This window comes from Solanum lycopersicum, chromosome 3, assembly GCF_036512215.1.
Source record: "Solanum lycopersicum chromosome 3, SLM_r2.1".
In the NCBI taxonomy this organism is placed as follows: domain Eukaryota; kingdom Viridiplantae; phylum Streptophyta; class Magnoliopsida; order Solanales; family Solanaceae; genus Solanum; species Solanum lycopersicum.
Window position 1 is genome coordinate 19,462,205 of NC_090802.1, and position 17,636 is coordinate 19,479,840.

The 17,636-nt window shown below is 34.9% G+C and overlaps 2 protein-coding genes across 3 annotated transcripts; both read left to right on the plus strand.

The window, feature by feature from the left end:
• The first annotated feature begins 609 nt into the window (after positions 1-609).
• Positions 610-13,076, plus strand: LOC101260208 (uncharacterized). 2 transcript variants are annotated; one of them, XM_010319552.4, is made up of 5 exons: positions 630-995; positions 2,297-2,377; positions 2,760-3,075; positions 10,235-10,566; positions 11,998-13,076. In XM_010319552.4, the coding sequence occupies exons 2-5, from the start codon at positions 2,305-2,307 to the stop codon at positions 12,486-12,488; spliced, it is 1,212 nt and encodes a 403-aa protein (XP_010317854.1). In that variant the 5' UTR covers positions 630-995; positions 2,297-2,304; the 3' UTR covers positions 12,489-13,076. The 2 variants fall into 2 exon arrangements, with proteins under 2 accessions (XP_004234748.1, XP_010317854.1); XM_004234700.5 differs by having other exon boundaries at positions 610-995; positions 2,297-3,075.
• Positions 13,077-13,091: 15 nt separating this feature from the next.
• On the plus strand, positions 13,092-17,436 carry LOC101245527 (putative pentatricopeptide repeat-containing protein At3g13770, mitochondrial). Its single transcript, XM_010319553.4, has 2 exons — positions 13,092-13,560; positions 15,159-17,436. The coding sequence occupies exons 1-2, from the start codon at positions 13,092-13,094 to the stop codon at positions 16,259-16,261; spliced, it is 1,572 nt and encodes a 523-aa protein (XP_010317855.2). The 3' UTR covers positions 16,262-17,436.
• The last annotated feature ends 200 nt before the right edge of the window (positions 17,437-17,636 follow it).

The following is a 17,636-nucleotide window of genomic DNA, read 5'->3' on the forward strand; positions in this document are numbered from 1 at the left end:
TTTTATACTAATTCTATATTCACTTTGGACAAAAATATCCTCCCAATATACATATACAAACAGTGGGTCCCATTATTGATGTATTGAAGGTTCCTTTTCGTAATTTTCCTATGATGAATTCATTTTGTTTGTTTTTAGTTTTTTAAAAATAAAATATTATAAATCACAATAATTATTTATTTTAGTATTCAAAACATATAAAAATATATAAAAGCTCTCATTAACTCTTCAAATTTTAACAATGACCCATAAATTGGATAAATAAAATAATATATATTATTTGAAAATTATTTAGATAATACTATAAATTATGGTAATTAACAATAGAATATTTCAAAGACAAAAAAGATTAATTGAATTTCGAAATTTTAGTAGTACCACATAAATAGAGAAAGAAGAAATAACTTTTATTATTTGAAAATTATGTATAAAGATATTATAAATCATACAATAATAACTAACAATTTAAAATGTTAAAAGACATTACAAAATTACGATAGTTAACAATAATTAAAAATGTAAACTATTTTGAAATTAATATTAAAATTTGATTAACTCTTTAACTTTTTTTTGTGTAATATAAATTGAAATGATATGTATTAAGCCGGTGCACGAGATAAAAATATAGATTTTCCCCTTTTATCACTTAACCCCGCGTGCCCCATTTTCTTTCGTTAATCTACGAAAGAACGCTATACACCCTACCCCACCCAACCCTTCTTCACTCTTCCCCTATCGATTCCTCCTTTGAAGTTCTCTCTGAGAATCCGTTCGGTTGGTACCAATCCGTACACAACAGCTGGCCCGTATCTATGGAGGAATTTCGAATTTTCTCAAGATTCACGAGCAGAATTTTTCATCAAAAGAAAGGACTTTTTTCAGATTGCCACTCCAAGTTTAAGAATTTTTAGAAGAGCCTTTTCTTCTTCGTCTGTTTCTAGCTTCTGAAGTTTCACTGTCAAGCTGGTCGTTCCTAGTGGTTCCTCCATAAAAAGGTAGATTTCCTTCCAATCTTAATTAGTTTTAGTTAATGTTGCTTACTGTGTTCATGAATAGGATATAGTTTCCGTTTCTCCTTTTGAATCTCTTTTCCAATGCCTCTTGTTGTCTTACTTGAAATTTTTGTTCATGTTTGTGTATTTAGTTGTTTAAGTGTAGAATGTATTTCCTAAGTATGTTGTTGTCCTGGATTCTCTATTCAAATTTAGATTTCAAGATTTATGTTTAGTCTCTTATTTTTTGTAAAACCTGATATTCTATGTTCAGGTGTTCTCCATAGCTAATATTTGTCTGAATCAGTTTGATGGTGCCTTGTTTAGCATAGTGTGATGTCATTTTGGAATGTTTTAAATCCTTGTTCGATAAAAAATGATTTACCTCCTTTTCTTTTGTTGTTTTCATCTAAGTTTCATCTCGTGTAGTCTCAAACTTGTTCTGGTTTAAGATTAGATTTCAAGATGAAATTTATCTCAAATTCGTGGCTGTTTAAATTTTATACCTATCTAAGCTTTGACTTATTAGTTCAATTGTTCTATCTGGATTTATCTTTCTGTTGCTGTTCTTTTCATGGCCTACTGCCCTACTATAATGATTGTTCATATAAATAAATTTCACGCCTTCTGTGCATTCAAGTTCTACATTAGAATTTAGTCCAAGTGGTTAATATGAATATAGTTACTTGCTGTGTAATTGTTATCTTTCAAAACGTAATAAGTCAATGTATATGCCATTGTCTTCTTTAAATGTAATTGAGTTCTTTGTTCTAGAATAAGATCCCAAAAGATAGAATCTCAATTTTTTCTCATGATGTTTCCTTATTTCTTTTGATACTTTTAGATCCTTTGTCTGAAAAGCTTTTCTCTTTCTTTTTGTTGTAGATCTAGTTTTACACTCTTACTGGTTTATTATTTAGATTGAGCTTAGTTCATTTAGAATAGGATGACTAATGTCTTAGGAATCATCTATTTTATCTGGACTTGAACAACGTAATAGATGTTCTAGTTTAGCACTTAATGGTTATAATAACCTATTCCAATTTGATTTTTCTTATATGACTTGCTTCTGTTAGTGCATAGTTCACGACTATTGGTTTTAATTCTCAACTGCTCCTTCTATCTTATGTTTGGAATAACGAAACATTGGGAAGCTATTAATTTCTATATTTATTTGCTTACATGTGATTCCGAGAGTGAGTCCATCTTGGACTTCAAATTTCTATCATTGCATTACCGATTGGGTTATGTAAGCTCAATCAATGATCAGAGTGGTCTAAAATATTTGTTTTATACATATTTAGGGATTTGGATGAAACCTCGTCAAGTACTAGCGTCCAATTTCCAATTCAAACTAAATATAAGGTGGTCTCTTAGGCTATTTGGTAAGAAAAAGGGGAAAAAAGTCAATGACTAAAAACCTCCACTTTCTTATTTCCATTTTGCAATCAAATCATTTATTTCATTCTCAAATTATGTTTCAACTTCAATTACTCCTATCAATTCTCACTTTGTCATTTGCTGCCCAGTCATATTCTTCCACGTCACAATTCTCTATTCTCCAATCCAATCATCACTCTAAACCCAACTTCTTTTCCATCTCTGTCACCGAGTTTGGCGCTGTCGGCAATGGCGTCAAATACGACACTATTCCAATCCAGAAAGCTATAGATGCATGCTCGACCATCGTATCCAAGCATCATCGTCCATGCCACGTTATCTTCCCCCCAGGAAAGTACCTAACAGCAACAATATTCGTGAAATCAGGCGTTGTATTGGATATTCACCAGAAGGCAACAATTTTGGGAGGATCAAAGTTAGAGGATTACCCAAAGGTGCAAAGCAGGTGGTATGTGATACTGGCAGAGGATGCAGTGGATATTGGGATCATCGGAGGAGGAGAAATCAATGGACAGGGATTGAAGTTTGTAGAGAGATTTGATGACAAGAAGAATGTGATGGTAAGCTGGAACCATACTGGAGCTTGCCTTGGAGATGAGTGTAGGCCGAGGTTGGTAGGGTTCATCGGCTGCCGAAATATTAAAGTCTCTGATGTTAGACTTATTGAACCTGCTTATTGGTGGTACGTGCTCTTCAACTTTCATTTGATTGAGGGAATTTTATTTGCCAAACAAATGCATACTCAATTTGATATGAATTATTAAATACTTCTAGTTACTTCTTTGAATTTGAACATTTGATATTTTACCTTACATTTTGTTTGGATAGTTGCTATAGATTGTTTCATTACCAAATTGTATTGTTAACATGATATAATATGTTGATAGATTATATCATTTTTCGTTGTTATATGCTATTAAACATCAATAACTTGAAAGATAAACCTACAAGAACAGTAGGATATAAGATAGAGCTACTATTAAAAAGATAGTGTAAATAGTAAAATAGGATTATTATATTATATAAGTAATGAAAAAATGTGAAAAAAAAGTAACAATGTGAGCACACCAAATTGTTGGTTACACAAAATGAGGCTTATGTTACGATGTGATACATTAAAATGAAAAACAATCCCAACAAACATTGTATTTATACTAAACAACGTAATATAATTCAATATGTAAAAACGATCAAGTTGTTAATATATGTTCTCATCTCAAAGAAGTAGCATACATAATTTTACCACGTAATTATTTTTTTTCACATGATAGTTTCCAAGTAAAATATATTTCTTACTTCTTAAAATTTATCAATTTTTTAGATCCATCTATCCCGGGTGAACTTAATAAAAGTTTTGGTTGGAACTATATCTTTATGCTAAATACTTTTGTTTGATTAATTTGGTCTAAGGTTTTTTTTTCCAGATTTTACCCAAATAAACAATAACAGTTAAACCAAATATGTATTATATTTAAAGAAGATAATTGTTTTACAAGTTTGGAGTTTACCATTCTCGGTTAAACTTTGCATTAGGCTTATAAAGAAAAAGTTCTAATTTTTTGATGAAGTAAAAAGAAAAAAGTTCTAATGAGGTATTTTTTACGGATTTGATCCAAAAGAAAGTACAACCACACAACAACATACTAAGTGAAATCCCACAAGTGAGGTTTGAGGAGGGACGGAGGGTAGAATATACGCAGATCTTACCACTTTCCGTGGAGACTGAGAGGTTTTGAAAAATCCTCGGCTCAAGTGCAACAAAACCAGGTACAAACTAGCAGGAGACAATGACACCAAAATTAGTACGATAATTGAAATATCAAAACATAACTACAACAATACTAGAATAAAGACAATGAAAAACCACCAACTACAACACTACACAATTTACTAACCTTCTACCCTAATACATGTTCTCTACACCCTCCTATCTAGGGTCATGTCTTTGATAATTTGAAGTTGGGTCATATCCTATCTTATCACCTTTTCCCAATATTTCTTTAGCATATCTCTGTCTGTCTCCGTACCCTGTATAGCCTATCTCTCCCACCTCCTTATCTGTGCATCTCCTCTTCACAAGTCCAAACAATCGCATTCTTGCTTCCCTCATCTTGTCTGCGATGGAGACTGCTCTCACCTTATTATGAATATCCTCATTTCTAACTTTATTGCTCCTAATATGACCACACATCTACTTCAACATCCTTATTTCTGCAACATGCATCTTCTGGTCATGAGAATTTTTAATTGGCCAATACTCCGTCAGAGATTAGAGAAGAAGGGCTTATATGGAAAATAAGATCGCCACTACTCTGAAATTTCAAGTGAGGTAGTCAAAAGAATATGTTGATGTTGATGATATGGATGAATATGCTGAAATGATGCCTCCCTCCAAAACTCCAAAGATATTTTCTAGTGGAGGTGCATCATCCACCACGCGGAATGTGACGGGAGGCCCTATGAATCTCTATTTTCCACAAAAATCAACACAAAAATGAGGCTTTGAAAAAGGATGAGGAATTGATGAAACCAAGAAAATCCTAAGAGAGCGTGCGGGGTAAGTGCTTTTGCAATATGGATGTACGATGCGGGACTCCCTTTTAATTGGGTCAATTGAAAATCATTTGATAAGTTTATCAAGACAATAGGACAACATGGCCCTGGAATGAAGCCTTCTACATTCCATGAAGTTAGAACTACCTAAAAAAAGAAGGTGGAGAAAGTCGAAAAAATCGTATATGAACATAAAGTATGATGGAGAAAGTTTGGATGTTCCATCATGATTAACAAATGGACGGCACGAAATGTAAAATGATCATCAATATTTTGGTAATTTTTTTCAATCGGTAGAATATTTCTTTGTTCTGTTGATGCTAGCAAAGAATCTACCGATTCCAACAAAATGTACAAGTTGTTTGAAAGCACTATTGAAAGAATTGGACCAGGAAATGTTGTACATATTATCACCGAATTTGACAAATTGTGCAAAGTATCAGTGACAATTTGTACATCATTTTCCGGTCCAATTCTTTCAATAGTGCTTTCAAATAACTTGTACATTTTGGTGGAATCGATAGGTTCATTACTAGCATTAACAGAACCAAGAAATACACTAATTCACCAAAATATAATTTTTTTTTTACTAGGGAAACCCGCAGTCACTACCCCTTGGGTGCGCATAGGGTAAAACCTCCGCTCCTATGTAATAGCTCGCAAATCACATAGGAGAGATAACCCGCACTAGGCATGTTTGGTGCGATGAGGTCGACCTAGAAGGCAAACCCCTTCCTTTCGTATGCAAGGGGTTTCGAACTTGAGACCTCCAACATGGAAGTCTCAAGCCCAAACCACCGGGCTATGGGCACCTCGAAGGGTAGAATTCATCAAAATAATGACGATCATTTTACGATTTGGTGCCGTCCATTTGTCCATCATAATGGAACAATCAAACGTTGTCCATTGCACTTTATGCTCATCAACAATTTTTTCCATTTTCTCCACCTCTATTTTTAGGTGAGTAACTCTAACTTCATAGAATGTAGGAGGCTTCATTTCATGTTGTCCTATTGTCTCGATAAATTTATCAAATGATTTGCAATTGACACAATTCAAAGGAAGTCCGGCATTGTGCATCCATATTGCAAAAACACCGACTGCACGCTGTCTTAGAATTTTCTTGGTTTCATCAATTCTTCCTCCTTTTTGTGTTGATTTTTGCAGAAAATAGAGATTCATAGGGCCTCTCGTCACATTCCGCACGATGGATGATGCTCCTCCACTAGAAGATATCTTTGAAGTTTGGAGGGAGGCATCATTTCAGCATATTCATCTTATCATCAATATATTCTTCTGGCTGCCTCACTTGGAATTTCAGATTATTAACGATTTTATTTTCCATATAAGACCTTACTTCTTCTCTAATCTCCGACGGACAAGCTAAACATTTTTGTAACCACCCACTAAATGTTGGTTGTGTCGAGTAATATCACCATTAAAAGTACTCCCACAAAAATTACATTTAACTGAATCTCTCTTTGATCCTTGAATACCTTAATTTCATCCAATGTTCCTCTATTTGCAGCATACGCCAATGAGTTTACTGTTTATGTGGACAAATGAATAATTATAGAAGTTCTTTTTAAAATAATAGACCGCAAACAGTGAACGATGAACAATAAAAACAGAGCATTGAAGGGCTGAAGACAGTAAACAGTAGTATCTCAAAAAGAAGAAGAAAAAGAAACGAAGAAGAGAACTAAAGAAGAAAGAAAGAGGTCATACTCATACCCGATCCTGGCAGCAACTCCAACTCGCGCGATGAAGGAGGAGAACAAGAGCAGAAACTCTCGCAACTGAAGATGGGAAGAGATCGTGAGGAGAAGAGAAGAAACGCGACTGATTGCTAATGGAAGTTTGAAAATAGAAAAAACCCTGATTTTGACTAATATTATTAAGTCAAATCTTTTTAATTACGTCGCTATCTTTGCACCTTAGGTTGCCTATTTGGGATTGTTGCACCACAGTGTAAAATGGTGAGAAAGCCTCGTCATAGCGCCTTTGGCGAATGTCACTCGCCATTCAGAACACTTAATGTGATTCCTTTAGTTTCTAAGTTAGTCTCCATGCCTCTAGCGTAGAATTAACTCCATTGCACGTCTCATCAATGAGTACTATGTCATCCGCAAATAACATACACCAAGGCACCTCAACTCATCCATCACCACGACAAATAGAAATAGACTAAATGATGATCCCTGGTGCTACCCCATCTCTACTAGGATGAGCTCTGAATCTCCTCTAACCGTTCTTACCCACGTTTTAGCTCATTTCTGCATGTCCTTTATCTCCCTAATGTAGGCCACCGATATACTTCTTGCTTTCGGACATTGCCATAAGACCTCCCCTGAGACTTTGTTGAAGACCTTCTTGAGGTCATGAACATCTTTTGTAAGTCCCTCTTCCTTTCTCTATATTTCTCAATGAGTCCCCTCACGAGATGGATAGCTTGTGCGGTTGACCGCCCTAGCATGAACCCAAACTGATACTCAGAAATAGACACACCCTTCCTCACGCTCATCTCCATCACTCTCTCCCAAACTTCCATATTGTGGCTTGATACCCTTAGGGGTCATTTGGTAGGCCGCATTAGAAGAAATAATTCATGTATTTGGCAATGTATTATTTAGTACTATGTTTGGTAGGAATTTAAGCCTACCAAACATGGGATATAATACCATGGATAAGTCTATGTAAAGACAAAAATATTCCTCAAATCATTTTAATCGTTTTGTTATTTTCTTGATTTTATGATTTGCATTTGTACTAGTAAGTTTATTTAAATAAATTAGCTTACAAATTATTTAGAGAGAGTTGTTTGTTGCTAAATAAATCCAATACAAATTTGAAATGTGAGTATATGACATTTGTGATCTTAATTAAATGTATTGAATTTATTTAGTAACAAACAACTTTCTCTAAATATTTGCACTTTATTTAAATAATTTTACTAGTACAAATACAAATCATAAAACCAAGAAAATAAACAAAATAATTTGATTTGAGGAATATTTTTGTCTTTATATTTGTGTGGTTTTCTAATTATTTGTATTTTGAAGAATTTAAAACATACATACATGCTAAAACTGTAACTTGCAATTTTTATGTGTAAATGTAGATGGTTTATTCAATTTTACCATTGTTGACCGTCTTTTTTTATTTTTAAAAGTAGAAAAGTAGATGGTTATCTTTTTAAAATTTAAAAATGAGATTTTGTGAGTGATCAATTTAATAAGATGATAATTATTTATCCTCAAATAATTCAAGTGAAAAAATAGCAAACATGACAACAAAATTGTTCCTCTTATAGCTAGTTAGAAGGCCATAAAGAAATAATTTTGGCTGGTAATTATCTACCTTGACCCAATTACCTAATAATTCAAGGGTATAGATGGAAAGAAACTTTTTCTAGAGTTATAATCCAAACACAAGATGAGGTGGGAAATAATGAACCAAACACTTGATAAGAATAAACTCTGCATTACTTATTCCTACACTACTAATTCCTGCATTATTAATTTTGTGCCAAATGACCTCTTATAGTTGTTGCGGTTTTGGATATCACCCTTGTTTTTGTACAGTGGAACCATCGTACTCCACCTCCATTCCGCAGGCATCTTAGCTATCTTAAAAATGACATTGAATAAGCTAGTCAGCCATTCCAACCTGCTCTATCCATGCTCTTCCAGAACTCCATCGGGGTTTCATTTGGACCTGTTTGCTTTCCCTAGCCCATCTTACTAATATGCTTCACTTCCTCAACCTTAAAATGCCTACAATATCCAAAATTCCGATGTCTTCAGAGGGCTCCAATTCATACAATATCTCTGTCCCTATCTTCATTCAAGAGTTCGTGGAATTGAAAAAGTAAATCTCTCTACCTAAAAGAATAAAAACAATAAATGATAGTGTAAAAATATTTACGCGTTTAATTGTACTGTAGTATGGGCTAAAATAGTAAACAATCTATGATCTTTCCTAAGTTAATGCACACACTTTATACTTGCTAGTTTTAAATAATATATAAAACAATAAACTCTTAATGAATGTGTCCACACTAGGGTCTCTTTAATTTATAGCCAAAATTCAACTTGCATTTCACTCCATCCATTTATATGTTTTGATTGTGTGTGACTGGATATAGAGTTTAAGATAAATTTTCACTTTATTTCTGGAAGGATATAGAGTTTAAGATAAATTTTCACTTTATTTCTGGAATGGTTTCACTTTATTTGAAATTTATGTTTGGCCATGAAATGAAGTTGTATTTGAAATTCGGAAAACAACCAAACCGTGTTTTCACTTTTTTCACTAAGTCACCGTTTGGCCATGAAAATAGAAAAGTATTACTCCCTCCGTTCCAATTTATGAGTTAATTTGACTTGACACAGGTTTAAGAAAGAAGAAAGACTTTTGAAACTTATGGTTTGTGTGGCTAGAAATCATTTTATTAAGGGTAAAAATGACATTTTGAAGTTAAATTGTTTCTATATATTGAAATATGTCATTCTTTTTAGACTGATTAAAAAGGATTAAAAAGGATAGTAAGTCATATAAATTGGGATAGAGGAAGTAACTTTTTTTGGAATTTTCAAAGTTGGAGTTGTGTTTGGTCATACTTTTTACACGAATATTTAGAATGTGTGAATGTATTTTTTCTATTATGATATATACCCCAAATTAAAAAAACTAGCAAGTCGCCCAACTTGACTAATTTACGTCATACAAACAATCAAATTTGCTTTAAAAGAGTAATATCTCCAATTATAGTCACATAATGTTATAGAATAACTTTCATATACGAGCTACAACGCTGTGTTATAAATATTTCACTTTATTTGAATTTTTTGAAGTTGAAAGTGTATTTTGCTAAACATTTTACCTATATGATGTAAAGTAATGGTTGTAAACAAAAGCAAATATCAGACTTCACATCAAAGTAAAAGCGTGAATAATTTTTAAAATGTTGTGAAGTTGCGTAAAGATAAATGGTGTCAAACATTTTAAAATGTTTCAAATAGGAAGTGTTTTATTTAATTGGAATTGAAGGGGTAATAAAAAGAATTTCCTTATTCATATTATATTTCTTATTTTGCTTACTACTAGTTTAGTCCAAGTATGATCATAGATATAGATTGGTGTTCATAGATGTTGACCTTCAATCTTCTTTTTTCCCCTTTAAAGGTAATCTCTTAAATTCTGTTGTTTTCAAACATTATTCTCTATTCCGTTCGGTGTTGTGCAATTATTTCAAGAAGCCATTTAATTGTATGATATTATTGCAGTTTGCATGTTGTACGAAGTGATAAGACATCAATCTGTGATGTAATCATATATGGGAACTTCAATTCACCCAACAACGATGGTATAGACATAGAGGATTCTAATAATACAGTTATCACTAGATGCAACATCAACACAGGAGACGATGCTATCTGTCCAAAGTCATCAAATGGACCTGTCTACAACCTCACAGTAACAGACTGCTGGATTCGAACAAAATCTTCTGCTATCAAACTAGGAAGCGCTAGCTTTTACACGTTCAAGAATTTCTTGTTTGATAACATTACAATTGTTGAATCACATAGAGGCCTCGCTCTACAAATTCGAGATGGAGGTATTTCACTTTGGATCTTTTCTGCTAGAATGACAATTGATATGTTGTATTAAATTGCAAGATTTACACCTTTCTATCTTTGCTCCATGCTTCATACTAGCATTTCATGAATACATTTTACTCGTGTAGAATTCAAATTTAAATCTTATACTGTTCTGATGTTTTAATTATCCCATTTTCGTTTATTACCTACAAGCCTGAATGTTGCTTGTTGTAGTTGCCAGGAATTAATTATTGCAATGCCAAACAGCTTGGTGCCCCTAAATCATGATCTTGGATATTCTGATTACTTAACTTTGTTGAATTAACATAATCAATTTGATTTATGTTATTCATGGCACGTAATATGATCCTATTTCAGTTAAGTTCTTGCTTGTTATTTTTATGTTGCCATCTGTTGTAGCTAACTTCTTCAACGACTCTACCCAGTTGAGGAAACCTTCAAAACTCAAAATAACCTAAATGACTAGGAATGTTAAGATTTTCAATTAAGCACAATGAATCTTCTAAGCAACAAGAATTGTTTTGAACAACACTTGATAGGAATAAGGTTCTTCTGACTGTTGTCATAGTTGATTCTTCTTCTTGGTGCGCTTTCTTCTCTTTATGTTTTGATGTCCTAGAAAACATCAAAGTAACACTTTATATAGGAGTAGATGGCCGCTTCTTGTTCTCCCAATTCAACATGAATCAGATCAAGAATCCGAAGATCCTTAATCCAAGTTTGACATGCTTTTGGCCACTGTTTTGCTGTCCTATTTCCAAAGCTTCTTCCATGTATCCAAATATGATAATGTTTCCATATTCTTCCTTGATTTTTGCATCTGTCGGTTAGTCATAATCATAATTTCTCAAAGAATCTTTCAACGGTTATTGCAATCTGTGTTGCCTCGATCAACTGTCTTATTACAGTCTACTGTGAAGGACCTGGTTCCTTACTTCTCCACTGTGTACTCTTGATAGCAGCTCTTGTAGTAGACAGTTGAGGAACTGGTTCTTCAGTATTTTTTTTGTTATAATCACGAGTAGTTCGTATTTGAGAGATGTGTGAAATCTTATTCTTGCATATGTTTGTTATGTGTTGCTAATCATTTGTTAATCATCAAAACTTCATATTGTTAGCCTAGCTCATAACTCATATAGCTCTCCCTAACTCATGGCTCTTAGCTCAACATTAGTTTTCTTGTATTATTCGTTTGTTCGACATGCTTGAAATGATTGTTCTACATGTTTGAAATGTAAGAACTATATTATACAATGCTTTTAAACCTTTCTCTCGACTCTTTTTTCTTTGATCTGCTGAATAAAGGACCAATTGTTAAGCCAAGTCTCAAGATTGTTATCGTATTTTCATGCATCTACCTTTATTTCCGTTCTTGCTTTTTCGAATTTCAGTTTTTTTTTTGGTCTTATTTGTTATTTATCGAGCAGGAAATGTTAGTGACATGATCTTCTCAAACATAAATATCAGCACAAGATACTACCATCCATCATGGTGGGGAAGAGCAGAGCCTATCTATGTGACAACCTGTCCAAGGGATGCTAGTTCAAAAGCAGGTTCAATTTCCAATTTGCTATTTGTCAACATCACAGCAACTTCTGAAAACGGCATCTTCTTATCGGGGTCGGGCGGTGGAGTCCTTAGCAATCTAAAGTTCGTAAACATGAACCTGACGTACAAGAGATGGACAAAGTTCCCAGATGGGTTGGTAGATTACAGGCCAGGATGCCAAGAACTTGTAAAGCACCAACCTGCGGGATTCATGATGGAGCATATTGATGGTCTGGTTGTTAAAGATGTAGTCATGAAATGGTCTAGTGATGAATCAATGAGATGGAATAATCCATTGGATTTCAGGCCATCTACTGTAAATAATATTTCTTTGCTCAATTTCTACTCCAGAGCCTACGAACAACAGTGAGGGTGAGGGGCTAAACAGGAAGCTGCAAGTAAAAAAAAAATTGTTCTATAGAAAAATAAAGCTGAAATTATGTGCTCATGATGAATGCAAAGTGATGTTGATTTGAGCTCGTCCCAGTTGAGGACCCATTCTATGTTCCCCCCACGGCAGATTACCAAAGTTGATAATCAATTCTGTTACCTATTCGGAATGGTTTTCTTTTAGCTACTCTGTTTTGCTTTCTCGGATGATCTACTTCAAATATTGGTGATTGTCAGAATGTAACACCAGTGTGCCATAACAATGTGTTACCTAAATGCTCTGGTTTGATATGGAGTTAAAATTTCGTTAAGTGGAGTTTGGATAATGTTTTCAAGTTCAAGGTGGAGAAGAAATAAATATTGCAAGTTGAGTTGTAAAAATAAGCAACAGTCATTCAACATGGTGGTTGTTTTGTTTGTATTTCGGCATGAGCAGCCCAATCTTGTTAACTTGGTGTAGGTTAACTTTTTAATCTCTTTGTTTAGGAGGTTCAAAATGATATACAGTAAATTTGAAAAATACCTTATATATTTCGTTTGAGTAGAAATAAAAGCAAAGGTTAGAGTAGAGTATATACTAAATATGGTTAATCCCATGAACAAGGTGAGTCTATTTTTGTATACAAGTAAGCATGTATTTTCCTCCATGGTAAAAAAACCATATTTTTACGAACAGAGAGAACCCTTGTACGGTTGTCTAAGTTGCAATGGTTCACTCTCCGAGGCCTTATACGAAATGGCGAAACAAGGCCTCCAAGTGAAATTCAAGGAATATGATACTGTGTTAAACGAATGTATAAACCAAAGGGCTATAAGAGAAGGTCAAAGGGTACATGCCCACATGATCAAATCTCACTATCAACCTCCAGTGTACCTCAGGACAAGGCTTATCGTTTTCTACATAAAATGTGGCCTTTTAGGTGATGCTAGGTGGGTGTTCGATGAAATGCCTCAAAGGAATGTTGTTTCTTGGACTGCCCTTATTTCTGGCTATTCTCAAACTGGGGATATATCTGAAGCTATCCATCTTTTTCTTCAGATGTTGACATCAGGTACTTCTATTTCTTTGCCCATTACATACATTTTACCTATATGTCAATGCAGCATTGCAGCGGAGACACACAAAAAAAGAACATTTCGCTTCAATAATTTATTTGCATCTGTTGTGACATACAAAGTGTTAATTACATACTCCCTCTGTTTTAATTTGTTTGGATGATTTTGAATTGACACGGAGTTTAAGAAAGTAAAGAAGATTGCCGCTTCTTGTGTTCTCAAATTAAAGATATGTAAAATGTACCAAAATATCTTTTAATCTTGTGGTGTTTGAGGCCCACAGACCCTTTTTGATTACCTTTTGTTGTGGCCCTATATCTAAAGGGAGAGGATGGCGGCTTTCTTGTGGTATAAAGTCCGAACTTATTCCATTTTTGGAGGATTCATTCCCTGTTCCTGCAGCTTGGAAACCTCAAGCTACGCCTCAGTCACTTCAACATCAATAAAAAAACATAGAAGGCTCAAAGTTGTCCTTAAACTATGCGAAGTAGACCACTTCTACCCTTCGTTATATTTCGGATAAAAAATGTCCCCGTTGTTATCCCAAGAGACCACAAATGTCCTCAAGAGTTAACAAATCAATTTTTTTTGTGATGTGGCAAGCCTCGTGGGACTAATCCCTCCACCTAAGCATTGCCAACTAGGATTCCACTAAATTATGTCATTAATTCTGACCCGATTTATAACCCAAACTCTAACCCATTGCTCCTGACCCAATCCGCTAAAGTTAAGTGGCAAACATTGGTCTTGAATTCAAGTTCTCACAATCTGAAATTTCAGTAAGACTAACGAATGGTCTCTTATACTCCTTCATAAGTAGCAAGTTTATCACTCCGGTTGACAATCTCAGAGACTTTCTGCTGAACACCGAACATAGCGCAATGAAAGTTCAACCAGGACACAGAAACAGCTATCAAGTTTCAGCTACCATGCCTGTCTTGGCCATGGTGTATGATTCCAGAAGTGTAGTTCATAAGTTGTTCAAATGGATAAAGTTGATAATAAACAAGGAACTGGCTGATTGCTTTGTGTCTTAGGAGGATTTATCTTTCCATGTTGAACAACACTACCATCTTGAATTCAAGATCGATGTTTGCCTCATAATTTTAGCGGGTCGGGTCGTTAGCAAGAACGGGTTTTGGGCGTTAGAATTAATGATCCATAATTTAGTGGGAATCCTAGTTGGCAACACTTAGGGTGAGGGATTAGTCCCTTTTGGCTTGCCACATCACAAAAAAATTGGGTTATTAGCACTTGAGGGTATTTGTGGTCTCTTGGGATAACAACGATGACATTTTTTATCCCAAAATGAAATAAAGGGTATAAGTGATCTACTTCGCATAGTTCAGGCCTCAGGGACAATTTTGAACCATATCCCTAAAACAAGTTAGAATTAAAGAGTTGTCAATAAAAAAGAGACTTTTTTTTTATATATAATGATAAAAAAGTAAGACGAATAAATTGATAAGGAGGAATGTACATTTTAAGTGGCCTTCTTTATGTTGAAAAAATAGTGCAATGCATCGGATTCACCCTTGAAATTGAAATTTCATTTGTCCTCTTTTGACTAGACTGTAATAAAAAATTGATGCAGGTACTGCGCCAAATGAGTTCACTTTTGCAACAGTGCTTACATCATGTACTAGTGCCATTGGGTTTCAGTTTGGGAGACAAATCCACTGTCTCTTAGTAAAGAGCCCTTTTGAATCACATGTATATGTGGGAAGCTCACTCCTTGATATGTATGCCAAAGCTGGCAAAGTTCATGAAGCTCGATATATTTTCGAAAACTTGCCAGAAAGAGATGTTGTCTCTTGCACTGCTATAATTTCAGGCTACGCTCAACAGGGACTATATGAAGAGGCACTAGATCTATTTCGCAAGTTCCAGGTAGAGAGAATGTCTTTCAACTATGTTACATATACTAGTGTGTTAACAGCCTTATCAGGACTTGCTGCAGTTGAAGAAGGTCGCCAACTGCATGCCCGTATTATTCGATTGGAACTGCCCTTCTATGCGGTTCTTCATAATTCTCTCATTGATATGTACTCCAAGTGTGGAAAATTCACTTATTCAAGGATGATATTTAATCAAATGTCCGAAAGAACTGTGAGCTCATGGAATGCTATGCTTATTGGTTACAGTAAACATGGGATGGGAAAGGAGGTAGTTGATCTCTTCGAAATGATGAGAGAAGAAGACAAAATTAAGCCTGATGAGATAACTCTTTTAGCTGTGTTATCTAGTTGCAGCCATGGAGGAATGGAGGATAAAGGTGTAGAGATTTTTAACGATTTATGTAGTGGAAAAGAAAGGGTTGAGGTTAGCATTGAGCACTGTGGTTGTGTGGTTGATTTGCTAAGTCGATCTGGCCAAGTAGAAAGAGCCTTTCAGTTCATCAAAGAGATGCCTTCTGAACCAACTGCTGCAATTCTGGGTTCACTTTTAGGTGCTTGCTGGGCTCACCTGTATGTTGATATTGGTGAAATTGTAGCCAGAAGCCTTTTGGAGATAGAGCCAGAAAATGCTGGAACTTATGTAATTCTTTCAAACATGTATGCATCGGCAGGAAGGTGGGAGGATGCTAGAAGAGTAAGAGAGTTGATAAATGCAAGGGCCATGGTAAAGGAATCTGGAAAAAGCTGGATTGGTCCTGATTTTATCCATGAAACAGAAAAAGATATTGCAAAAACATAATGGAATGGGGGCTTATATTCCTCACCAGTAACCAGTACGGATGAGCAGCGAGAAAAGAAAACGCTGCTCCATTGTTCCCAAGGTCGAGCGGTGATTTATTCACATGGAAACTAATTGGTAAAGTCTTGCTCCAAAAGGGAATAAAACTTGAAATTGCTTCTTGTATATAATGGGGGTAGAGTTTTCTGATGGAGCAACTCACAGGTTTTCTTCTAATTGTGAAGTGATCAGCTCTTCAAAGTGTTTGATTATCATTGATTGAAGATGGTAACATCAGACAGATCATGGTTAGCCAAAGCAGGTTGTTTGGTTTCATTGTGCACATTTTCACAAACATTATTGAGCTTCTACTCTGCAAAATGGTAACAGAATACAAGTAGAAACACTTTCAACGAGCAAAACATTTGGTGGCTCAAATAAATGGAGACCGATCTTCCATGCAATGTTTGGAAAACTTTACGATACGGGATAAAGATCCATTCAACTAATGTTAAGGATGGCCTCATTAATTGATTGGGAACTTTAATTTTAACTAATATAGATCATGTGAGCATCATGAAATCCAGTATCTGCCCCACACCAAAAAGAGGTGGAATCACCGGCCAAAGTGACCCAAAACATGTTAGCGTATATAGGGGACTGAACCTTGCTAGATCCCTATATTTGCAGTATAGGTTCAAAGACTAGGACATATAAGGAAAACCATACGTGGCGTGCCGAACAGTCTCATCTCATGAGAGTTACGTGAACCTCTGCCCTTCCTGAGGCATCACCACTCATAGCTAGCCGATTGGTGCTCAGTAAAAGCTCCATTACATTCAACTCATACATCATGGAAGTTGACTTCTAGTATGAGGACATCATAGCTCGTTAGATAATTTCTGATCTCATCATTAGTATTAAGTATGCATTAACTTCAATACTTTCATTAGAGTTTTCATAGAGACTAGTCTCTCTATTAAATTTACACTCTCACATGTGAATACGTTTTGGTGGCATTTAATTAGGCTCATTTGAGATTACTCTCATCTTGTACGTTAGCCTCTTATCACATTAGCCTCATATTATATTGTCACCTCCTTCGTTGAACTTGCGCACATTTGTTTTTCATAATTACTCACCCACTTATGTGAATGTTCATTTCGTTGTATGCCAATGCACTTAGCCATTTAGTGCGTTTCACTCTTACTTGACCCTTCTAGGGTTTCAATATTTCGTTACATATATCTTAGGTTCACTTACTTTAAACGTACACTAGACTTATGGGTCTATACATAGTTCGTTTAAGTGATTCATATCATCTTAAGAGTATGTGGTACAAGACTTATGCATCTTGTAAGTGTGCCAAGATCTCGATTTTGATCCATGTAAGCAA